Here is a 26,980-nt window from a genome sequence, read left to right on the forward strand (position 1 = left end):
CTCTTTAATCATGACCGTAAATTCCGACACAGGCTACAGCAAAATCTCATCCCATTCCCCTACATTTAAAGTGCCACTAAACATACAATTACCGGCTAGTTTGTGCAAAAGAAGTGATCATATTGTTAGCAAGAATGTGTAAAAATATCATTAGATCATCAGAGTTGATATTTTCTAAAGATCAAATTGGTGTACAACCGATATTTCAAATTTGGGTGACGACCAATGGGTTCCTGTGCTAGATTCCTACTTCTTGACCCTTTACAAGCCGTATAGAAGGTATCCTCCCTTATAATCTAATTGTTTTTTGGATGATCCATCACAAGAGAGTGCCCAGAATAGGCTTGTAGTGGCCGCATACAGTTGGTTTTTTAGACAGATAGGGCAGAGAAATGAGGACACCACATCCCAGTATTATCGTAAAGAAGAAGGGAAGAGGGAAGAAACCTTGGGACTTTTAACCACTTAAGCCCCGGACTATTTTGCTGGTCAAAGACCAGGCCACTTTTTGCGATTCGGCACTGCGTCGTTTTAACCGACAATGGCGCGGTCGTGCGACGTGGCTCCCAAACAAAATTGACGTCCTTTTTCCAACAAATAGAGCTTTCTTTTGGTGGTATTTGATCACCTCTGCGGTTTTAATTTTTTGCGCTATAAACAAAAATAGAGCGACAATTTTTGAAAAAAAAAATGCAATATTTTTTACTTTTTGCTATAATAAAAAGCCCAATTTTTTTTTATTTTTTTATTCTGTTTAGGCCGGAAGAAATGTCTCTCACCGCTGCCAGCGGTTTAGACATTAATGGCTGTGTGTTGAGTTATTTTGGGGACAGCAAATTTACACTGTTCTACAAGCTGTACACTCACTACTTTACATTGTAGCAAAGTGACATTTCTTCAGTGTTGTCACATGAAAAGATACAATAAAATAGTTACAAAAATGTGAGGGGTGTACTCACTTTTGTGAGATGCTGTAAGTGTCCCTTTATTAAAAGTCAGCAGCTACAGTATTTGTATTTTTTTCAAACAGGGTAAAAAGCCTCCTTAAAGTGGAGTTCCACCCATAAATATAACATTACATCAGTAGTTTTAAAAAAATGTCATTAGTCCTTTACGAATTTTTTTTTTTTTTTTTAGATGCCTTCAAAGTGTTGTTGCTAGGCAGAATAGTTAATCTTCCCACTTCCTGCACCTAGGTGCTTAAGCTTCCTAACCTACACCGCACAGACTCTTGGGAATGTAGTGGGTGTAACTTTCCAGGAGTCTGTGCATTCCCCAGTCTCAAAGAATCATGTGACTTGGACAGCACAGGTGCTGAAACCTGATCTGACGCTGCTTGTGCAGCACTGAGCATGTGCAAGATCTGCAAGGCTGAAATCCAGGAAGTCATACAGTCTGGTTTCATGATGCCCACACTTAAGATGGCCCCAGTCAATTTCTATTTTATAAAGTGTCTAAATGCTGTAACAACCTAACAAAACGGACCTTAGTTTACAGGCCAACTTTACTAGAACACATTAAGCTTGTGTATTACAGGGGTATTTATATTTAAAAAGTGAAATTTTGGCCGGAACTCCGCTTTAAGGTAGTCACAGATGGATCAAAATCAGACTGGTTTAGCAGGGATAAGACAAGTTTTGATGGAGGATACTGCTTTCCCATATATCCTTAAAACAATTAAGAGAGACCCTAGAGACCATTCATGTCAACAATAAGCTTCCTATAAAACTTTATGAGCATTAGTCCTACCTCCCAGCTTTATGAGATGGGAAAGAGGGACACAAAGTAGCCACACCCCTACAGTGCCCCCAATTACATGGACCATTAAGAATTAATATGCAAAAAATGATTGGACTTTACCACTCTTTTTCCTTTATACTGGCTTTTCATATTGAGAAACGCAATAATTTAAGGTTTAGGTTAAAAGTTTATTAGAGTATAATACTTCTGATAAACAGCACATTGTTAATAGCGTTTTACATACCGGTCCAAATAAGAGGGACAACTAAGGATAGAGGCACAGTGCCTCCAAATGAGGGACCATTGGGAGCTATGGCATTAGTGGTGATTGGTGGTTAGCACGTGCCTTGCATCAATGAGATTTTTGGTTTAAATTTCAGCCAGGGGTTTGCATGTTTGCCTGGGTTTCCTCCAGGTACTCCAGACATGCTGGCAAGTTAAGTGGCTCCTGTCTAAATTGGCCACTTACACCAGCTTTGGGACTTTTTTTACTTCCATCTCTTCTTCGGTGTATGCCCAGACCCTTATTTGGGCATTTCTGGGGCCTTTTTCACTTCCGCTGACACAAACAGTGGGACTTGTTATGCTACTTGCACCAACAAGGGAGCTTAACCTATCCCACCGATACCAATAATAGGACAGATTTTACTCCCACTGACACCAATGATAGAGCTTATTTTACTCTCAGACACCAACTATGGGAATTTCTTTTACTCCCATCTTCTCTTAAAGTGACACTATTTTTTTTATTTTTTTTTAAAACATGTCATACTTGCCTCCACTGTGCAGCTTGTTTTGCACAGTGTGGCCCAAACGCGGTTTTCTGGGGTCCCCCGGCGGCTCTCTCGGCTCCTCCCCACATTAGATAACCCCCTCTGGGAAGCGCTCTGAGTGAGTGAGTGAGAAACTTGTAAAGCGCAACACATGCGAACTGAATCGCCTCTGGGCGCTGTAGCATGGGGGTTACCTTGTTGGCGTGCTCCCGTGTCCTGCATTCGGCGTCCATAGCTGCCGAATGCAGGACCCGGCCCCGCCCCCTGCATCATTGGATTTGATTGACATCAGCGGGAGCCAATGGCTGCGCTGCTATCAATCTATCCAATGAAGAGCCGAAAACCCCGGGCAAAAATCCAGCGCGTTCGACGCAGGACTTTCCAGGGCTCAGGTAAGTGAAACGGGGGGGGGGGGGGGGGAGGAGGAGGAGGAGGAGGAGGAGGAGGGGGTGATTGCTGGAGGGCCTGTAATAGTCAGATGTTTTTTCACCTTAATGCATAGGATGATACGGTGATAAAAACAGTTAAGTATACGCTTAGGAAAAGTGATTGTCACCGGCGCAAAAATAAGTTCTAAATAATACTATATTGACCTGCTGCAGTGCTGTATAAACCTTCTATGAGGTTTAGGTGAAAAAATTAAAAAGGTGTTGGTACTGCGCTGGTATAATAATGTGATATAAAAAAAAAAAAAAAAAAAAAAAATATTTTTTAGAAAAAAAATTTTTTTTTTTTAGTTTACCCCAAAAATTTTTTTTTTTTTTTTTTTTTTTCTATTTGACCCCTATAGTGATATAGTGCTAGATCCAGTACAGTGATGTACGTGATGGGTCACTATAGAAACAGCTCTTGTGAACATATGTACTAGCGTGATGCTATGTGCATATGCTGTGCCATCAAAAATAAATAAATAAATAAATAAATAAATAAATATGGCTACCCCAAATGATGTGCTTGTGAAACAATATTCCAAAGTGTTATAAGTGAGTCTATAAACTATTATGAATATACATGCACAAGTGTGCGAACATATAAATAATGAATAATGTTATTAATATATAAAAATAATAATAAGGTGCGTTGGTGCCAAAAATTTGTTTTTCACAATTCATGTGCATTCATGCTGCAACACGTCCCCAATTATGGGTAAGCGCCAGTTCACAAATTCCAGTCCAAACAGAAAGTGTTGCTGAGTTTAAATCCTGGTGCTATATTTCATGCATACAGGGTGCTGTCACTTCTTCCACCCGACAAAGATAAGTGCTACCACCACCAACTGCTGAAATGCAAACTCACCAGACCCCAGCTGTGCCTCAAAAACTTATTCCGTTAAAGTTGGTGAGTCCTCTCAGGATGTTCCTCAATGCCTCAAAGAAACCAAGGGGCTCATCATGGTGAAATACGTTTAAAAATATATTTATTTAAAATTCATAATAAAAAACTACTCACAAGAGAGGTGCTTTAAAACCAGCACCTGGTGTCTTTGGCAGTGTCAGTCTTTTAGACAGCCGCTGACCAGCTTATCGTACGGGTGCGTTCCTGGCTCCTGCTGTACCTGTGGTCTCACTGGTTAAAATTACACTCCCCCTTGCGCTGTCCACATAGCTTCATACGCGTTTCGCAGTTTTGCGTCTTCAGAAAAGCTGGTGGATGATTTTGCTGTCACTGTATTTATCCCCTCTGTCAAATTGCACTTACTGGCCAAACAGGAAGTGGCTGCGCCGCCATCTTTACTATACCGGAAGTGGCCCGGCGGCCATCTTAACTCCTGTATACTGGCCAAACAGGAAGTGGCTGCGTCGCCATTTTTACTATACCGGAAGTGGCCCGGCGGCCATCTTAACTCCTGTATACTGGCCGTGTATTACCTCTATTGCTAAGTGTGTTTCCCCGGGACAAATTATGTGTTTATTGGTGCAGCTGCTAAGCGCCATACTGCCCCAAATCCTCACTATTTTTGGCGTCATAACGCTGCTGATATCCCTGGTTTTCCTCCCCTACGTTCCCTGTAGCCCGGAAGTGCGGGGACTCGGATGTACTGGTGCCGCTATTTTAGTATCTGGCATAGGGTTTATATAATGTGGGATGGTTGGACTCCCAACCATTTCCACAGGAAGTGCCCAATCGGCCATCTTAAGTCCTGTAGGTGACCTTTCCTGCTGTATGCGTCTGTGCCTGACGCTGCCATAGGCACCTTACAGATGTACATACAAAATTTATATATTACTATTCATTGCCGTATCAAGTATACGCTTAGGCTCCTGCTTGGGAGGTCTCCTTTCAGCAATGTCCAGCTATCAGCAAAAAAGGCAAATACTGTTTACTTTGCAAGGGAATTTTCCTTTAGCTTGGTAAATGTGGTGAAAATTAGCTTTGCAAAGAATATCCAATCGCATGCAAGATGACTAGACGACGGAAGCCAGCAGAGCCTCACCTCATTCACTAAGCTTAGGGAAAAAAAACTGAAAAGGTCAAACTCCCTTGCAAAGTGGACAGTCTTTAACCATACAGCCTCACTCTTTCTGCTTCATTCGTCATAAAGTAAAATTATTGAAAAGAGTCAAATACCATGGTAGGTGGACCTTGGAGACCTTGTCACCATAGTCTTTGACAAATAGGATTAGCAAGCATCTACCCAAAGCTGAAATGTTAGTTTTGGTTGAACGGAACCTTTAAGAAGGTACAAATGCTGTCATTCTTCAAATAGACAGAGACACGCTCTGCCAGCCTCTTTACATCTCTCTGACATTCACAATCACTGACAGACTGCCTCTCAGATACAAAAGGCACTATGAACACTGCCTCCCTTTTCCAGAGCCATACACACACAGATCCAGGCTGTACGGCTTTCCACACATGCACGCTCCCGCTGTGGCTGCTTATCCCCCCTCCCATCACTCCACACACATACGGTCACGTGCTCAAGCTGTGACACATTCTCACTAGTACCGACAGACCTGCTCCAGAAATAGTCACCCACCCCCAATCCTATTCCTGAGATCTTTTCGAAGTCTCTTTAGGAAGAAATGTAACATTTAATGGGCCGGAATTGTGAGCACTAGAAGAAACAAAGATCAGTTTTCTGCAAATAGCAAGCAATTCATTTTCTTCTTTCATCTGCACAGAGCAACAAAGGATCTGGACTATGAGCAGCAGCTCCACAAATCAACCCGTTAATTTTTATTTCGGGTCTGTTGTCATATTTTTGAAAATTTATTTCTTTGCATTTACAATATTTAGACAAGGGAAAAATAAATAAAAATAGTGCCTACAGACAATAGAGTCTCCCCACCAGGTTTGCCAATTTTGTAGGAGGAGTCATCTCCGGGCTCTACTCAGATGTGTACGTCAGCATTTGTTTTCAAGATCATCTAACTCATGTTTTCCCATAGTGGTGTCCTCATCGTCACACGGTAATAATGCCATATCACACATACCAGACATTGTATGAACTGCAGGCTCTCCATCATACATTGCATAATACAGCTTATCAAAAATTATCAAAATTGAAATTATTAAAGGCCTTAATGACCAAGTTTGTAAGAGCCTTAGTGACCAGGAATGCAAAAACTACCGTATTTATCTTGCTATAACGCGCCCCAGCGTATAGCGCGCACCCCCGAACTTGAAGGAAAATTCCTGGAAAAAAAAAATACTTACAGTTTGGATGCCCCTCGTCGGTGTCTTGCCCGTCGTCCATCGCGTCCTGCCCGTCGTTCAACGCGTCCATCGGCGGCCTCGTCCGGTCCGGCGTCTTTCTGCGGCCATCGTGGTGTCCTCCCCGCTCGATCCCCGCGCTGTGTTTGAACCACTGCGTCGACATATACCGAGCGCAGTACACTCGGGTATAATCGGGCAGGCTCGGCTCCTCTCGCGTACAGGACGTGACCGCGAGAGGAGCCGAGCCTGCCCGACTATACCCGACTATACCCGGGTATCGCGCACCCACGATTTTGCCCTGATTTTCAGGGAAAAAAAGTGCGCAGTATACACCGATAAATACGGTACTTATTTCTTCCTGTTCAAATATATATGTCATAGTTGCAACTATTATGTCCTGGAATTTGGGGCACTATACCTCTATGGTCACATCCAACAGACTGTCCCGTAGAATCCAGGACAATGTACAGAGTGTGGTAGCAGGTGCCAAGTGCCGGTACTGTTGGATGGAGTGACCTCCAAGCCCAAGAGTAACAGCAAAGTTCCATTCAAAGGAGAATGGCAGAGGAGCAGCGCAAAAGCCTATAATCCCGGAAGTAACCACTAAAAGCCAGTATAAACATAGATCTTATTTCTTAGCTCATTGACACCAGTCATGGGTCTTGTTTTATTACACAGTTACCAATGATAGGACATGTTTTATTCTCACCAACGCCATTAATGGAGCTTATTTCACTGGCATATTTTATGCTATGGACACCAATGATGTGGCTTATTTTATCCCTCGGATATCAATGTTAGGACATATTTTAATCCCACTGACAAGAATGAGGAGGCTTATGTTATCCTACTGATACCAATGATAGGTCTTTTTTTACTCCCAGTGACAAAGATTGGGCTCATATTATCCTACCGACAACAACTTTGGGACTTTTGTTTACTCCAGTCTTTTCTTCAGTGTATGCCCAGGCCCTTAGTTGGGAATTTCTGGACAGACACCAATGACGGGGCTTATTTCACAGCCGCCGACATCAACAATGGGACTTGTTTTATGCTGCGGACACCAAGGATGGAGCGCAACACATCCCACTGATACCAAACCAGGGCACAGATAAGGCAGTACAGCCAGCCCTCCTGGACTGGGCCTGGGCCCCATCAGTTCAAAAAGGGGGGCCAGGGCACCTGCTGAGCAGGAGGGCCTGCTGTACAGTCTTATTCCAGACACCGATCCTCTTCTCAATGTGTGTCCCTTTCACCGGCAGCGATGCCAGATTACCTCCTCTCCTCTCCCACCAGCAGATGCTGTGGGCACACAGGTCGATTTTTAGGATGTCATTTATTGGCCCCTTGCTGTCCTGAATGAACACTGTAACAAGACCCTTGCTAGCTCGGTCCAATTTCCCGAAACTCCTCTGCTGCTATTGAATCAGATTGCAGATCGCAACGTCTGATGGTTTGGTCATCCAAGGCTCCGGCATTCGAACTACAGCTATGTGCCGTTCGAAATCCATCAGAACAAACACCAGGCCGGCTGTATGTAAGTTCAAACAGGAAACTCTTTTATTGGATGTACACAACACACTTTTATACAGCAGTTTGAACACCCCGCCCCCAACAACCGATTTCCTATTGGTCAATTGTAACGTACATTGTAGTTCTCAATTAGGTCCTCTTAGCCATGCAAGCGAGGACTTGAAACAGGGTCAGCAGGGATTGGTCCGATAGCTTGAATAGGAGGTCTGCTATGTGTAATGAGACAGAAGCCCCAGGGGGCAATCAAAGTACACAAACAGCCAAACACAGAACAATGCTTTTCCTCCAGATAATGGAGCCATTTGGGGGGGGGGGGGGGGGTTAGCCTTAAGACAGGGCAGAAGACCACTGTGTAACAGATTCAAACACTTCAGCATTCCAAGGTCCATGACAAACACTGTGAGCGATCAGTACCAATCATTGCCGTGTCCATTCATCGGTGAAGCATAGCAAACTGTTTACTATGCTACTGCGTTTATGATTGAGCAAGAAGCCTTGGAGCGCTTCTTATAAATTCATCTGTGCAGCTGAGGCTACAGAAAAAGGGACTGATAAATCTATGTCCCGAGTTGCTGTCGGCCGGGGGAAGGGGGCCCTGTCAGATAGAAATCACAGGGTCCCATACAGTCTAACAGCAGCCCTGATAATTGGTCCCACTGACACCAATGAAAGAGCTCAGTTTACTCTCACAGGCACAAACTATGAGACTTTCTTTACTCCCATCTTCTCTCCGGTATACTCTCAGGCTCCTGTTGGGAAATTTATGGGCATATGATCCTCAGCTTGCTAAATCTTTCTCCTTCACTCCTGCCCCCCCCCCCTCAAATGTAAAAAATACCGTTAATAAATGCCCCGCATTCTCTAGGTGCTTAATCTCAGTGTACTCAACTCATTCTTTGTGTTCCTAGTTTATCACAATGTGCTTTGATGAAAACAAAAAAGCATTAGCGCCATGTCACCTTAGAAACTTTGCAGCAGAGATTTGTAGTAGCTATAAATCCATCTGCTTTTTTCTCTAGCGATTTCTAGCTGGCGACTGAGTCTGTTGGAGCAGACTACAAGGCTTATCTAAGCAGCTACAAATCACTGGTGTGCCATGGCCAACTGCAACTACAATGGATCCTATAACAGGCCACTGAAGCTGGCAAAACTATAGATACAGTGGGTTAAATTATTATTTGATCCCCTGCAGATTTTGTATTTACCCACTTACAAAGAAATGAAAGGTCTATAATTTTTTATCATAGGTGTATTTTAAATGATAGAGACAGAATATCAACCAAAAATAGAGAAAAAAACACAATACAAATGTAGCGCCCCCTTACTTTCAGTATGGGCACTATGCTAAAGTTAGTGGGGAGTGGGAGAGTTATTTTGCTCCCATTCACAATTTGCTAAATTTGGGCTGCTGTCATTCCTGAACTGTCCTGTAGGTCAGTCTGCGCTACCGGGATGCGATCCCATCCTGGGCGACAGTTGGCGCTAGAGGGGTTCTGGCAGAGCCGCTTTTCCCCAGCAGCCAATTGAAGGAGTTTTCCCTCGCGGGGCATGCTGGGGGAGAATATATCTGTGGCAGATGCCATTTTGTGTTGTTCTTCGCAGGTTCCAGGTGCGGCACCCACCTTCAGGGTGTGCGCATCCAACGGACCCTGGTGATGGCCTACCAGGCCGGGGTCACACGCTACGCGGAGCTCCATGTTGCTGAAAGGGGCCCCAGTGACTTACTGGGTTCCCAGCTCTACTGAGGAGATCCCAGGCTGGATGCCGTTCGATGGGGGGTCGGCTTGAGGAGAACCCAAAGGCAGCTTGTCCAACAGGGCTTGAATGAACCATCGGGGGATCTGGTGACCGGGACATTGACAGGTACACTTCAACTGTCACCCGGTGACCCTTATTTAATCTACTGGGAGGATTCGCTCAATCCATCGGCTCACTTAAAGTACTAGGCCTGTGGCAGAGGCCCTAGAGCCAGGCCTGTGGCAGAGGCATGTTCCTCCCAGCAACCTAAAGTGACACTTCGGCTGCCAGGCTTGTGGCAGGAGTCTGTCCGGGGGCACTTCACCCACTCTGGCTAGAGTGGCCGCGAACTGTAACTACTACTACTGTGCTGTTGAGAGCAGGATTGCTCGGTTCTTATCCAGGCCTGATACTGCAAAGTTCTCTTTTGCTTCATCAACCTTCTTGCTATACCTCATGTTGATGTTGGCCATGTTGGGCCTGGAAATAAAGCATTTTTGAAAACCTTTATTCATTGACTGGACATTTGCTCACTACTTCGCTTACTACTCTGCTCATCAACTACACAACCACACAACCAGCGGCTCCTGAGGGGGTAGCGCTACACAAATGTTGAAAAAATTGAGTTGCAGTTCAGTAAGTAAAATAAGTATTTGATCCCCTACCAACCAACAATATTTCTGGCTCCCACAGACTGGCTACACTATGTTCTCATGTGGCACACAGATTAGGTCCTATCAATTTAATAAGGTTCTCCTAACGACAACTCGTTATGTGTATAAACGACACCTGTCTACAGAATCACTTTCTTACATTCAAAACTCACCATCATGGGTAAGACCAAAGAGTGGTCAAAGGACGCCAGGGATAATACTGTAGACCCGCACAAGGCTGGAATGGGCTACAAGACCATCAGCCAAGAGTAGCTTGTGAATGATCTCAAGGCAGTTGGGACCACAGTCACCAAACAAAAAACCATTGGTAACACAATACGCCGCCATGGATTGAAATCCTGCTGTGCCTGCAAGGTTCCCCTCCTCAAGAAGGCTCATGTACAGGTCCTGTCTGAAGTTTGCCAATGCACATCTAAATGATTCAGAGGATTGGGAGAAATTTCTCTGGTCAGATGAGACCAAAATTTAGCTTTTTGGCATTAAAGCGGGAGTTCACCCATTTGTTAAATTTTTTTTTTTTCTCCCCTTAGATTCCTGCTCGTTCGGTCTAGGGGAATCGGCTATTTGTATTAAAATATGAGCAGTACTTACCCGTTTTCGAGCTGCATCTTCTTCCGTCGCTTCCGGGTATGGGCTTCGGGAATGGGCGTTCCTTCTTGATTGACATTCTTCCGAGAGGCTTCCGACGGTCGCATCCATCGCGTCACTCGTAGCCGAAAGAAGCCGAACGTCGGTGCGGCTCTATACTGCGCCTGCGCACCGACGTTCGGCTTCTTTCGGAAAATCGTGACGCGATGGATGCGACCGTCGGAAGCCTCTCGGAAGACTGTCAATCAAGAAGGAACGCCCATTCCCGAAGCCCATACCCGGAAGCGACGGAAGAAGATGCAGCTCGAAAACGGGTAAGTACTGCTCATATTTTAATACAAATAGCCGATTCCCCTAGAGAAAACGAGCAGGAATCTAAGGGGAAAAAGTGCCCTCTAAGGGTGAACCCCCGCTTTAACTTGACTCGCCGTGTTTCGAAGAAGAAAAATGCTGACTATGACCCCAAGAACACCATCCCTAAAGTCAAGCACGGAGGTGGAGACATTATGCTTTGGGGCCGTTTCTCCATTAAAAGGTACATGCAGACTTTGCTGCGTTGAGGGGCCAATGGACAGGGCCATGTATTGTAAGATCTTGGATGAGAACCTTCTTCCCTCGGCCAGAACAGGGAAACCAAAAACATACTTCCAAGACAACAAAGGTGTGGCTCAAAAAGCACATTAAGGTCATGGAGTGGCCTAGCCAGTCTGCAAACCTTAATCCTATAGAAAATGTAACTTTGAGTTGCCAAGCAACAGCCAAAAAACCTTAAAGTGGATGTAAAGCCACTCTCACTGTACAGTACATGCTGCATTTTTCTGTAGTGGATAGATATCATAGGTCACCACGCTGTAGTGCAGCTCACTGCGCTGCTGTGCCAAGACCTGAATGAAGTGTACATTTGTACAGTTTCAATAAAGTTGAAAAAAAAAACTGCACATCACAGTGCCCTCTCCCTGTCCATTAAAACAGACACCATCCTGCATGCTAAAATTGAGTCTCTCAGCGTGCACATAGTGTGACCAGGCCCTAAGTATGCAGTTGTTCTTTCCACTCAACACATCTTTGCTGGGGAAAGAACTTGGCCCCCGCACAAAAGATTACAGAATTTAGTTGCTTACAGCGGACTAGCTGTGCGTTAAATCTTTTGTGAGAATAAAAAAAAAAAAAAATCTTCAATAAAGAATTCAACATTTTCCTCCTTTATATGAAGATGTTCAATACGGCCTTCAGCTCATTAACTTTTACATAAGAGAAAGAAATGTATTCAGTCTCAGCCCTTACCGGTTACATCAGCGCTTCTTGTTAGAGAAGGTGCTGCCATAGAAACCTATGCAGTTTTTCCAGTATATATTCAAGCACTTCTCCTAAAAAGCAGTGCTTTCCTGTAGGAGTTAATGAGCTGTAAAACACCAACCAGCCTCCCTATGTAATGGGAAGGAGTTTTCCTATTCACGATTTCCCTGAGCACCTCTTGAAATAATGGTTAGTGATAGATCAGTCTCAACAATACACTACAGATGAAGTTCCTAAAAGGAAGCATTTATACAAATTTTATTTATTGTACACGTTGTAGACAGATTTTAATTTAACAGAGGGCCCACAGGTATCCTTCTGCCTTATACCATTTCTTCTATATGGCTCAATGAACACTTTGAAATCTATTTATCAATGCTTTTACAAAAAGATTTCTTGTATTCTGTCTGTGAATGTGTCTACTTTGCATGTAGTGTATTGTACCCCGTCAACTGGTATACTGTAACCCAGGCATGTCCAAAGTCTGGCCCGCGTTCCGGTTTCAGACGCTCCGCCTGGGAATTTTGCCATGTATATATCTTCTGTGGCCCCCAACCATCTCCCAGCGCCGGGGCCACAAAAGATGTACATACTGGCTGCCTCGGAGGGGACAGGGAGGGGGGCAGGACGAGTGCCGTTCATACAGTATTTCCTGTTTGCACGGCAGCCTCTGTAAAAGGAAGTCCCGCTGCCATTGGACGTCTGTTCTGTCCATCATAGGAGGCGGGACTTTCTTTTAAAGAGTCTGTCAAGAAAACAGGAGTTTCTCCTGTACATCTGTTGGTGCTCGTCCCGCCCCATCCCTGTCTCCAAGGCTGCAGATGGGAATGAATCAGGCTGCACCGATGTCAATGGTGAGTCTGCATTCAGGACCATGTGTGGGGGTGCTGCATTCAGGACAATGTGTGGGGGTGCTGCATTCATGACACTGTGTGGGGGTGCTGCATTCAGGACAATGTGTGGGTGCTGCATTCAGGACAATGTGTGGGGGTGCTGCATTCAGGACAATGTGTGGGGGTGCTGCATTCAGGACAATGTGTGGGGGTGCTGCATTCAGGACAATGTGTGGGGGTGCTGCATTCAGGACAATGTGTGGGGGTGCTGCATTCAGGACAATGTGTGGGGGTGCTGCATTCAGGACAATGTGTGGGGGTGTTGCATTCAGGACAATGTGTGGGGGTGCTGCATTCAGGACAATGTGTGGGGGTGCTGCATTCAGGACAATGTGTGGGGGTGCTGCATTCAGGACAATGTGTGGGGGTGCTGCATTCAGGACAATGTGTGGGGGTGCTGCATTCAGGACAATGTGTGGGGGTGCTGCATTCAGGACAATGTGTGGGGGTGCTGCATTCAGGACAATGTGTGGGGTGCTGCATTCAGGACAATGTGTGGGGGTGCTGCATTCAGGACAATGTGTGGGGGTGCTGCATTCAGGACAATGTGTGGGGGTGCTGCATTCAGGACAATGTGTGGGGTGCTGCATTCAGGACAATGTGTGGGGGTGCTGCATTCAGGACAATGTGTGGGGGTGCTGCATTCAGGACAATGTGTGGGGGTGCTGCATTCAGGACAATGTGTGGGGTGCTGCATTCAGGACAATGTGTGGGGTGCTGCATATGGGCACTGACCCTTTTTTTTTTGCTTCACAGTTCTTCACCTTAAAGTGAAGGTGCGTATTATAAGCCAAAAATACGGTGTATACAAATAATACACCCAAGCTCATTTCTTCACCGCACACAGCCACAAAGGCAGGAGAATTCTTGTTGGGCCGTGTATTAGTGATTGGGCAAACACACTCAGACCAAATTTTAATGGTTAAAGAATGTCAGGCAAAATGGTCGGCCCTCACGCATGTTCAGTTCATCAAATCTGGCCCTCTTTGAAAAAAGTTTGGACACCCCTGCTGTAACCCATCTTGTTAGGACAATAAAAGCACCTTTGGTGATTTACAAAAAGATCTGCACAACTTTCACCCATGTTTCCTATATGATCCTATTAGAAATCCAGTGAATATAAAAAGTCTACACACACCTGTTAAAATGTCAGCTTTCTGTGATGTAAAAAAAATTTGACAAAGAAAAATGATTTCAGAACTTTTTCCACCTTTAATGCAAACTGTACAACTTCGTTGAACAACAAACCGAAAACCTTTGGGGGAAGGGTAAAAAGAAAAAAAGAAAATAATGTGGTTGCATAAGTGTGCACACCCTCTTATAACTGGGGATGTAGATGTTCAGAATTACACAATCGCATTCAGGCCGGGTTTACACTGTTGTGACAAAAGCTCCGATATTGGGAGCTCATGTCACATGACGTGTGAAAATCAATGTGTCCCTATGAGAGCCGTCTTAACTGGTCCGACACAAGTCGGTCCGACTTTGAAAATGCTCCCGGCACTGCTTTGGTCAGACTTTGATCCTACTTCAGTCCACTGAATATCACTGAAGTCGGATCACCGTCTTGCCTGATCGGACTTTGGCATGCGACTTGTGCTAATGATCTTGAGGGGGAACTCCCCACCAAAAAAAAAAAAAAAACGGCATGGGTTCCCCCTCTGGGAGCATACCAGGCCCTTCGGTCTGGCATGGATTTTAAGGGGAACCCCCTACGCCGAAAAAACGGTAGTGGCGCACTGGGCATTAGAGCGAGAGAGAGCATTGTGTCAACATCGGAAGAAGAGAAGAGGGAAGAAGACAACAACGGAGAAGACCGGGAAAGAGCTAGCAGAAGATAGCGGAGGAGACCCGGCAGAAGACAGAGGGGGAAGAGCCGGAGAGGCATGAATAAGTCGGAAGAGACCCCGGAGCTGCCTAATAAATTATTTTAAAAAACTGTAGTGTAGTGGGTTCGATTTTTTAAAACATTTTCCAGGTGAATGGGGGGCTGGGATCTGGGGGCCCCCTTATTAAAGATCCAGGTTCTCGCTCTGGCACGAGCGATCACTGGTGCTTGGCGGTCATGGTGCCCACCGAGCTCTCGCATCGGCTCCAGGGACATGCTGCAGGTGCGCTCGCCTCCTACAGCGTCTTAAAGGGCCAAAGTAAAGCTACGACTGATCAGCTGCTGCGGAGGGTGATCCGGAAGCAAGAATATCTGACAAGTACTGGCTGCGTGGTACATGCAACAACAATCTCCTGTATTCTTCACATGTCTGTGCTATGGGGTAGAGTGGCAAGACTTCTTACAAAAGTAAAACAATCAAGCCCAGCTAAATTTAGCAAAAACACATCTGAAGTCTCACAAAAGCATGTAGGAAAATGTGTTATGGTCTGATGAAACTAAAGGTTGAACTTTTTGGCCATGATTCCAAAAGATATGTTTGGCCCAAAAACACTGGACATCACCAAAAGAGCACCATACCCAACTGTGAAGCATGGTGGTAGCATCATCATGCTTTTAAGTCACGTTAAAAGGTGGAAAAACGTTTTGAAATGATCCATCTTTTTTTATATCACAGAAACCTGACACTATCAGTGGTGTGTAAACTTTTTATAGCCACTGTATGGGTGAATCTTAAAGTTAAACAACCCCTTTATTTAGATCGGTTTGAATAAATGGACCTCAGATATATCACACCACTTCCTTAAACTTAATATATCCAAAACAGAACTCATTCATTTTTCTTCCCCTGATCCCTCTGTCAAAAATCGATTGGCACAACTATGTGCCTATCCCCGCATGCCAAGGTGTAGTCCTGAACTCTGAACTCTCCTTTAAGCCCCACGTCCAATCACTGTCCAAATCTTGCCTCCACAAAATCTCCCAAATACACCCCTTTCTAATCAATGACACACCAAAGCTCTTAATTCACTCCCTGGTCTTGCCTCGACTACTGCAACTCCCTCCTCATTGGCTTACCCTCTACATAGTCTAGCCCCCCTTCAATCCATCATAAATGCTGCTGCCATACTCATCCACCTTACCAATCGCTCTGTGTCTGCTACTCCTCTCTGTCAATCCCTCCACTGGCTTCCACTCACCCAATGAATTAAATTCAAAATACTAACAACTACTTACAAAGCCATCCACAACTCTGCCCCCAGCTAAATCACTGACCTAGTCTCAAAATACAAACTTCGTTTTTTTCAAAGCCTCCTGCTCTCTAGCTCCCGCATCACTTCCTCTCATGCTCAACTCCAGGACTTTTCCAGAGCCTCCACAATCCTATGGAACTCCTTACCCCAATCTGTCCGATTATCTCCTACTCTATTAGCTTTTAGACGATCCCTGAAAACCCTCATCTTCAGAGAAGCCTATCCTACCCACACCTAACTGTATTTTCATATCCGATCATCCCCCATGGCTATTACCTTTTGTTCCACTTCATCCTCTCTTCAAGATTGTAAGTTCTAATGAGCAGGGCCCTCTGATCCCTCCTGTATTGAATTGTATTGTAACTTTACTGTCTGCCCTCATGTTGTAAAGCACTGCGCAAACTGTTGGCGCTATATAAATCCTGTATAATAATAATATTATTTACACATACTGTACTAACAGCCTTATTTAGTAGGGTGAACCAGAGACTAAATGATTGTGACAGATCTACCCAGCCAGGTCTGTCACATTGATCACATGTTAAGAACACCGACATGTAGCAACAAACCAGAAATTACCATTCTGGGATGTGGCTTCAAAAAAATAAAATAAAAATCAGATCTGAATGCTTACTATAGATTACAGGAATGCTGCACTTGAAGTCTGGAGCTGGTAAATTTCAAGCCTAAACACATAGTCAACACTGTACATATGGCTTCGAGTGTGCGGTGAATGCATGAGTTCAAGTTTCAGGACTTTTGGTACGAAAACCAATTGTAAAATAGAGCGCTAGTATACACATGACCTGACATCTAAACTTAAGCTAATGCTTATCCTGACTGTTAAAAAACGCTTTAAATAACCCTTAATCTCCCTGACCTCTTAAAGATATCCTTTAACCTTAACCAAACCATTACCTCATTTACCTTACGCTAACAATTAAGATTAACCAAAACACTTAACCTTAAAACTGCACCTATCACCTAACTCCCTAAACCTAGCCTTAAAACTGAATACAGTGGAACCTTGGATTACGAGCATAATCTGTTCCTGGAGAATTCTCGTAATACAAAGCACTCGCAAACCACACGAGTTTCCCCCATAGAAGTCAACGAAAACTAAAATAATTTTTTCGCATTGACTTCATGTAGCCAGAAGTGGGGGGATGGGGGGGCGCCTCGGAAATGCCTGAGGACAGCTCGGCTGACCTCGGAAACGGCTCCGCTTGGCTGTGGCGCCCCCCACCTCTGCTCATTTTGAGAGACAACTCTCCCAAACCGAGTCAGATTTTTTTTTAAATGTTGCTCGTCTTTTAAAATGCTTGTTAACCGCGTTACTCGTAAACCGAGGTTTCACTGTACCAGTCAAATCATTTGTAATTCATTTTTTTGGTAGACTGTAGAAGCCTCTGTCACCTTTTGAGACCTGTCTGTGGTCCTCTTTGGGGTGATTTTAGCATTTTATCAGGACAGGAAGCGATAGGAAATCCCTTTAATAACATTTTTAGTAGAGTAGGGAAGGTCTAGTACTGCATGCTTTATTGTGGTGTGCATGTACGTGGGACTGTGAAAATGTTTTATTTTTTTACGTTACTTTTTTTTTTTTTTTTTTTTAACAATAAATTTTATTGCTATTACATAGGAGGCTAATAGTTCTAAATGTGAGCTCCTACTGTAATGACAGGTTCTCTTTATTGAGACCTCAGAGGTCTATTTGACCCCTGTCTCCTCTGCCTTCCACTGAAGTTAATGGTGCACATGTTAGCGACAGCTGACCTTGGAAGCGACATTACTACATGTCAGTTCCGTATTCATTCACTGGAGTGGAGATTAGCGAACAGACGTTCACTGGTTTCCCCTCCACTCCACCTACAATGCCAGTCCTAGACCTGCAGGTGGAACAGCGGTGCCTGGGACACATGGCATGGGTGGTCAGACTACAGGGGGGGGGGGGGGGGTTTCTGGTAGCATCTGTGGAAGTGATCAGGCAGTTTTAAAGCCACCCAAAAAAACTTTCACCTGAAAGCCCATTGTCTACTCTACAAATTAAAACACAGTCCCAGCTGTTATAGCAGCCAAGTGCTAGAGTTATGGGTGCCAAAATCTACCTCTCCTGTGCCAAGATCTACCAACATCAAGATCTTCTTACTAACACTGATCAATGCTTTATATTTTACTGGCGCTAGTTGCACAGCTTTACTCAATCAGCCTAAATATGTCTACTCAGATGAACTCTAAAAATGGTACAAGTCGCACTCACCTCCAGCGCTGGTAACCGCCACTAAAATTAGAGGCTCTTCCCTCTGTCCTTGTTCCTCCGAATACTGCAGCTTCTCAGAGACAGAGCTGAGAATGTCCGAGACTGATGCAGATAGGCGACTTCGGATGGTAACATATGAGTGGTCCGGCATATAGACCCTGCAGAAGACTGAAGATGAAAATAATAAGAATACTGTCAGGCTAGACCACTAAAAAATTGTCAGTAAAAATCAAACAAGGTCCATCATGTTCGAATACAAGAACATATGGGCTCAATACATTTTTTTAACAGTTCTCCAGTCTAAAACAATCTCAGTATTACAGTTACATCCTCTATAGAAATGTTCTACCTTGCTTTTGCAAGCATCCTCTAAGACAGGGTTCCTCAAACTACGGCCCTCCAGCTGTTGCTGAACTACACATCCCATGAGGCATTGTAAAACTCTGACATTCACAGACATAATTAGGCATGATGGGAATTGTAGTTCCTGAAAACCTGGAGGGCCATAGTTTGAAGACCCCTGCTCTAAGACCTTGGCGCCCAACCTGCGGCCCCTTTGGTATATGATAAGCAGGCCTTGGACCTCAGCAGTCTATAGTGGGAATATTGATTGGGGTAATAACATTGATCCCTAATAGCCTCATGTAATATGTTCCCAGTTTCCCATTTTCTTTTTCAGCATATCCCTAGCCAAAAATGTAGCATTTCCACACACTCTGACCCTTATCTCCTTTATTAGATCTGCACAGTTTCTGACGGTCCTCTCAAGCATTACTGAACATTATATGTGGCCCTTTGGTTATGTCAGGGGCCACATTTGAGACCCCCTTTAGCTCATAAGTTGACAACCACTGCTCTATGCATACAGTGGAACCTCGGATTGCGAGTAACGCGGTTAACGAGCGTTTCCCAATATGAGCACTGTATTTCCTAAAATTCTTACTCGGTTTGTGTGTGTTGTCTCACAAAACGAGTAGGATTCAGGCCAAAGCGGTGTGCAGTACCTGAGGTGGGGGGTGCCGGAGCCGAACGGCGGCCTCGACAAAAGAATCTTTCTGAGGTCAGCTTTCAGGCCGTTTGAGGCTCTCCGGCGCCCCTGCCTCTGGCCGCATGCGATATTGCATGCCATTGAAGTCAGAGCAGAACAAATTATTTTTGTTTCCATTGACTTCAATGGGGAAACTCACTTTGATATGCGAGTACTTTGGATTACGAGCATTCTCCTTGAACGGATTATGCTCGTAATCCGAGGTTCCATTGTACTACCTCCATGAAATCATTGGAAGAGTACTGAACCAAATCGATTGGCGACCACAGAACAAAAAAATATATATCATTACAGAAGTTCTGCATTCTTTTTTGGCAAATTAAACATTGAAGAAGCAGAAACAGCTTTCCCCTCCTGGAAGCACATTCAGTGTTAAACTGACAGCACTACAAAGCAATAGACATAAAAACTTACTTTCATCAGAACCCCTGAATGCTACCCGTGGCTGCAGGCAGGAGTCAATCCGTCGAAAATGGCGGAATAGGGGCTTGACTTGTTTGGAGCAGGGTGCCGCGCTGCCATCTGTAAGCCTGCATGAAATGTGACATGTTAGGATAAGACTCAAGTGTATCCTTCAAGCTACAAAAAAAAAAAGTGGTCCAAACATTACTGTGTACAGTTCAGTGTTTCCAAAAGGATTGGGCACATACAAATGGAAATATATACCTGCTGAGCTTGGCAAAGACTGCTACATAAAAAGGAGAATGGAATGGAGCCCACAGAAAATGACAGTTCTGGTCCATAGTCCGAATACCCGTGCTCCCTTCCCTGCTGGGTAGGTGCCACAAGGCTCTTGTGCACATTTTGTTGATCAGATACTGAATGTATTAGAGCATAGGTGTCAAACACAAGGCCCGCGGGCCGAATCCGGCCCTCCAGGCCATTTCATGTGGCCCTCACAGCCCTCCTCTGGTCCTCCTCCAGACCCTTACTTTCTGCTTTCAAGCAATGCATCCAGCTTCTTCCCAGCAGCAGCATAAGGAAATGGGGGTGCACTGTGATGTAAGGGAGAGTGGGGGACTCAACTTCTGATGGTGGGGTGGCTCTTGACATCTAATGTGAAGGGGATGGGATGCGCTGGACATCTAATCTTACAGATACAACCGGCCCTTTTGAAGGCAATCATAATGCTAATGCGGCCCACAATGAAACCGAGTTTGACACCCCTGTATTAGAGGGTATTAGAGGGAGCGTGCATGACTGACAACCCATTCATGTTAATCCCTCTATTGGATCTGGCCACAGTCACCTGAAAAATTCCAGAATTCTGAAATCTGAATGCTGCCAACCTCCTCACCGCCCAATACTAATGCATAACTAGTGACACTAGCAGATGGGGCACTAAAGGAATTGGCATCAGTCCTCCCAGCTCTGATGCCTTTTACCTCCTTTCAGAAATCAGAACATGCAAATCTAAGATTTCACCTAGTCTGTACAGATTACTAGAAATGTAATATATAGTAGGGTTGTGTAACTACACATAGCACAGTTCAAAAATCTGTTTAACATTTTCCCCTATGGCTTCATTTCCATGGACGTTTTTTGAAATTTTTACAGCCACTTTTCTGAGCGTTTTTTGCAGCTTAAAAACGGCTCTCCATGTTAGTCTATGGCCTCATGCCCACCATGACGTTTTTGAGCTGTAGATGGCTGAGCCGTTTTAAAGCTTCAAAAAAAAAAAAAAAAAAAACAGGACCAGTGCGTTCTGAAGCTCCAGCCTTAGAGCTGTAAATACGCCAGACATTAAACAATGCTCAAAAACGCCCAAAAACGCTCAAAAAACGTGCAAAAAAAACGCGCAAAATTGCTACCGCTGCGTTTTTGAGCTCTAGCTCAAAAAAAATAAAATAAACATGGACAGGCGTTTTTAAGCTGTAAAAAAGGCTAAGAAAAATGGCTGTAAAAACATCCATGGAAATGAAGCCTAATAGTCAAAATGTATTTTTGTTTTCCAATTTGCGTGGAGTTCTTTGCTTCTCCCGTACAACATTAGCACTGTGGAATGTGAGACTGTTGGGATAGAACATGTCAATCTTTGTTATGTATTTTTCTACCTGAGTTCAGCTGTCTCCACCAGTCGATGCAGCCTGATGACATTCCCCTCGAGCTGTGGAAGGTTTGGAGCGTCCCGCATTACCAAGACATAGAAATCCTGCAGGGAAAACAGTAATTAATGGAGGCCTTGGCAGATTTTATGCAAACCCGTCACGTTCCCAAGAAGAACAGGACAGCGGTTTTTCAGGCTAAGCTACTAGTCACGATAAGCAGTCGTATCCCTCGGGTACGAGGTCCTTCAATAACTTTTTTTATTTTATTTTGTTTAACCACTTCCATACCGGGCCTATTCTGGCACTCCACTCCTACATGTAAAAATCACAATTGTTTTGCTAGAAAATTACTCAGAACCTCCAAACATTATATGCTTTTTTTTTTAGCAGACCCTAGGGAATAAAAATGGCGGTCATTGCAGCTTTTTATCTCGCACAGTATTTGAAGGGAATTTTTTTTTTTTAACGTTCTTTATGAAAAAAAAAAAACGGTTTCATGAATTAAAAAATAAAACAGTAAAGTTATCCCAATTCTTTTGTATAATGTGAAAGATGATGTTACGCCAAGTAAATAGATACCCAACTTGTCACGCTTTAAAATTGCACACGCTCATGGAATGGCGCCAAACTTCGGTGCTTAAAAAACCTCCATAGGCGAAGCTTTAATTTTTTTTACAGGTTACCAGTTTAGAGTTACAAATGAGGTTTAGTGCTAGAATTGTTGCACACCCTAACGCACGCGCCGATACCTCCCTGTGTGGTTTAAACGGCGTTTACATATGTGGGCGGGACTTGCGTGTGTGTTCGCTTCTGGGCGCAAGCTATTGGGGACAGATGCGTTTCAAAAATATATATATATATTTTTTTTACTTAATTTTTTTATTTTTACACTTTTTTTTTTACATTAAAATGTTTTTGATCACTTTTATTCCTATTACAAGGAATGTAAAAAATCCCTTGTATCAGGAATCTATCATGACAGGTCCTCTTTATGGAGAGATGTGGGGTCTAAAATATCCCACATCTCTCCTCCAGGCTGAAAAGCATGAGATCGAGAAAAAAAATTCACAGATCTCATGCCAACAACCGCAATCACAGCTTTGTTTACATCCGGGGCCCGGTCGTGACGTCATAATGTCGCGCCCAGGTCTCCGACGGTCATAGAGATCACTGGTGACCATATGGTCATCCGACGCGGCCGATTCTTTCTCCGTGTCCCCGATGGCACGGTAGCCCGGAGAAGCACCGGATGGAGGGGAGAGGGGTGGAAACATCCACTCCTGCCGCCTGTTAGAACGATCAATCAGTGGAACTGCCGCTATGATCGTTCCTGCTGTGCACAGAATCGCCGGCAGAAAATAATGATATCTGAATGATGCTGGTAACTGCAGGCAACATTTAGATATCCCCGCTGAAAGTTCAGGACATCGCAAGACGTCCTTGGGCTGGAAGTGGTTAAATAACTGGTCATTTCACTTGAGTAAATGGCTCTTGCAACAGTGTACAGATCACAAGCGTCCAATTTTCTAAAAACAAAAAATGGACATTTATTTAGTATTTGTTATGTTGCACCAATTATTAATTCAGCTTTGTAACAGATTAACCAACTGCCAACCACAATACGTATATATACGTTGTGGTTGGCAAGTGGTTTACCAGGATTATGGCTAAAGACATCAGCCAGTATTGGGTTTTTATGGCTCATGAACCGCTGAAATGGTTTCAGAAGCGACATCAGGAGGTCTCTTCTGGTTCAGGGTGGAAGTAAACAAGTTTTATTTATTTTTTTTTAAAGCATATTTTTCTTTTAAAAAGGTAAAGATGTGTGGCGCTTGACCCCAGATCTCTTCATAAGGAGGACCTGTCATCCTTATTTCTTGTGATAAAAAAAAAAACTAAAGGGACATTGTAAAAATCTAAAGTAAAAAAAAATAAAAAAAAAAATAAAGTGCCCTTATCCCTCCGCGCTCACGCGCAGAAGCGAGCGCATACATAAGTCAGGCACACACATCTAAACGGTGTTCGCAGCACACATGTGAGATATCGTCACAAGCGTTAGAGCGACAGCAATAATTCTAGCGCTGGACCTCCTATGCAACTCTAAACAGGTAACTTGTAAAGGCGTTTAAACCCTCGCCTCAGGAGATTTTGTAAGTACCGTAGATTGTCGCCATTCCACGAGCGTGTGCAATTTTAAGGCCTCATGCAGACTGGGTGTTTTTTTTATGTTTTTACAGCAGCTGTTTTTGGCTGTAGACGTTTATTTCTACAGTCAATAAACTCTCCATCATATTATCCTATGTGTCCATGGGCACATAGGCTGCTATCAGAAGTTTTGGGCAGTGGCGTTTTTGAGGAGTAAAAAAAAAAAATTGTGGGTTCTGAGAGAAGTTTTTCAGCTGTAAAAACGCTCTAACGCCGATAAACGTCAACAAACGCTAAAAAACTTCGCTCACTCGCTTTTAAGGTTTTTGATCCATTTGAAAAAAAAAAACAATGTATAATAATAATAATAATAATAATAATAATAATACTACTACTACCAAAATAATTTTTGTTGGTATTATTATAAAAAAAAAATTATTTCAATTAATCAAAAACGTTAAAAGCTGGTGAGCGACGTTTTTGAGCGTTTGTTGATATATATATATATACATACATACACATATACACACACACACACACACACACACACACACACACACACACACACACACACACACACACACACACACACACACATATATATATATATATATACATATACACACACACACACACATACACACACTGTATTTATCGGCGTATACCGCGCATTTTTTTGCCCTGAAAATCAGGGCAAAATCGTGGGTGTGCGGTATACGCCGATACCCGCGCCGAGTTTAAATACTGCGCCTGCATATACCGAGCGCAGTACACTCGTGTATACAGTAGTCGGGCAGGCTCGGCTCCTCTCGTGCTCACGTCCTGGACGTACAGGACGTGAGCGCGAGAGTAGCCGAGCCTGCCCGACTATACACGAGTGTACTGCGCTCGGTATATGCCGGCGCAGTACTCAAACTCGGCGCGGGAAAGCGGGGATCGAGCAAGGAGGACGCCGCAGAAGGACGCTGGATCCGACAAAGAGGACACCCGAAGCCGCAGACGGACGCCGGACCCGACGAGGCCGCCGCGCAAGACACCAAAACTGTAAGTACTAAAATCCTTTTTTACAGGAATTTCGGGTCCACTTTAGGGGTGCGCGCTATACGCCGGAGCGCGCAATACCCCGATAAATACGGTACGCATTATATATATATATATATATATATATATATATATATATATATATATATATATATATATATATATATATATATATATATATATATATATATATATATATATATATATATATAAAAAATAAAATAAAATAAAAAAAATTAAAAAAAATAACGCTATTGCAAAAACTTTGAAAAACTTACTGCAAAGCTACTGGCATTTTTATAACGTTATTTTAATGTCCAGCGTGCATGAGGCCCAAAAGTGCGACATGTTAGTTATCTATTTACTCAGGGTAACATCAGCTTTCATATTATACAAAAAAATTGGGGTACATAGTGTTTTGTTTTTTAATTCATTAAAAAATATATATATTTTTCATTGCACTTAAAAAAACACACCGCAAATCCCGTGACAAAAAAAATTGCCACGATCTGCATTTCATTTCCTAGGGTCTCTGCTAAAAAAAAAAAAAAAAAAAAAAAAGAAGATAAATGTTGTTTGGGGGCGATAGGTAATTTTTTGGCAAAAAATACAGATTTACACTTGTAAACAAAAAGCGCCAGAAAAAGCTTGGTCTTCAAGTGGTTAAAAAAAAAGAAAAAAAAAATTAGTTTCATGTGCAGCTTTTAAATTGGATCTTCACTAGCAGAAAAATCCAATAACATATGGTAACCGTGTGTAACCTTTAGCACAGCAGTTAGTGATCTATTGTTTCCACACTTTGCATCGCACTGGATGAGCGTATGCCATTGTATAGGGAAGATGTGACCTTGAGCCATTAACCTCAGTAATAGGTAACCTTCTAACCTCAAATCAAGTTTTAGGTGACCCTTTGGCCTTCGAGTTCCACACCGTGACCTTTGACATGCAGTGATATTCAGTCTCCTGAACATTGATGGGTCACCCTGAGCACTTGTGAAGTCTCCTATTTCTGGTCTCTTACCTTGATTAGCTGGAAAGTGCGCTCCTCTTCCTGCACAGAGTCCTTATATGTGTCCAGGAGATGCAGAAGAGCACAGAGGACAGCTTGCTTCTTCTGCACAGCATCACTTCCTTCCCACGTCGGAGATGTATGTCGGCTGCACCCACAGAAAGTGTTCAAGTTAAGGAAAAATACAACATAAAACCAAAGCATGGTGTATGGTTGGACCAAAGTATGGAATGATGGTTTAAATCAGGGATAGGCAATTAGCAGACCTCCAGCTGTTGCAGAACTACAAGTCCCATGAGGCATAGCAAGACTCTGAAAGCCACAAGCATGGCACCCAGAGGCAGAGGCATGCTGGGACTTGTAGTTTTGCAACAGCTGGAGGTCCACTAACTGCATATCCCTGGTTTAAATGATAAATAGAGGAACATACACTCACCGGACACTTTATTAGGTACACCTTGCTAGTACCGGGTTGGATCCCCTTTTGCCTTCATTCTTCGTGGCATAGATTCAACAAAGGTGTTGGAAACATTCCTCAGAGATTCTGGTCCATTTTGACATGATGGCATCACACAGTTGCTCCAGATTTGTTGGCTGTGGATCCATGATGCAAATCTCCCAGGTGCTCTATTGGATTGAGATCTGGCGACTGTGTTAAGAGTACAGTGTACATTAGAGCAGTGGTTCTCAACCCCGTCCTCAAGTACCCCCAACATGCCATGTTTTGGGAATTTCTCTTAGCTAAAATAACAGTCCAAAATACCAAGCCATTGACTCCGATTTAAAGCACATGTTCAAGATAAAGGAAAACCTGAAAACATGGCCTGTTGGGGGTACTTGAGGACAGGGTTGAGAACCACTGCATTAGAGAACAGTGACCTCATTGTCATATACAAGAAACCAGTGGTGATGATTGGATCTTTGTGACATGGTGCATTATCCTGCTGGAAGGAACCATTAGAAGATGAGTACCGTATTTATCGTGGTATAACGAGCTCCCGCGTATACCGCGCACCCCTAAAGTTGCCCCCGAAATTCCTGTAAAAAAAAAGTTATATGATTTTATTACTTACAGTTTTGGTGTCTTCCCAGCGTCCATTGTCCGGTCCGGCGTCCGTCTCCGGCCTCGATGGTGTCCTCCCGGCTTCTCCAGCGCGCACCTCAAGTCAAGTCCCCGCTTCCCGCGCTCAGTTCGAACGCCTCCGCCAACATATACCGAGTGCAGTACACTCGGGTACATTCGGCAAGGCTCGGCGTCGCTCGCGCTCACGCTCTGTGACGTTTATGCGTGAGCACGAGCGAAGCCGAGACTAGCCGAATGTACCCGAGTGTACTGCACTCGGTATATGTCGGCGCAGGATTTCAAACTGAGCGCAGGAAGCGGCTATTGGTGT

The 26,980-nt window shown here is 43.9% G+C and overlaps 1 protein-coding gene across 1 annotated transcript in view; it reads right to left on the reverse strand.

The window, feature by feature from the left end:
- RAPGEFL1 (Rap guanine nucleotide exchange factor like 1) overlaps window positions 1–26,980 on the reverse strand; it is a 108,298-nt gene that overhangs the window by 39,044 nt on the left and 42,274 nt on the right. The window contains exons 3-6 of the mRNA XM_040331183.1: window positions 25,599–25,749; window positions 21,398–21,495; window positions 19,758–19,873; window positions 18,296–18,463 (exon numbers count right to left, since the gene is read on the reverse strand). Of these exons, the coding sequence (XP_040187117.1) occupies window positions 18,296–18,463; window positions 19,758–19,873; window positions 21,398–21,495; window positions 25,599–25,749 (533 nt within the window). The remainder of the gene's footprint in view (window positions 1–18,295; window positions 18,464–19,757; window positions 19,874–21,397; window positions 21,496–25,598; window positions 25,750–26,980) is intronic.

This window comes from Rana temporaria, chromosome 12 (assembly GCF_905171775.1).
Source record: "Rana temporaria chromosome 12, aRanTem1.1, whole genome shotgun sequence".
Lineage (NCBI taxonomy): Eukaryota > Metazoa > Chordata > Amphibia > Anura > Ranidae > Rana > Rana temporaria.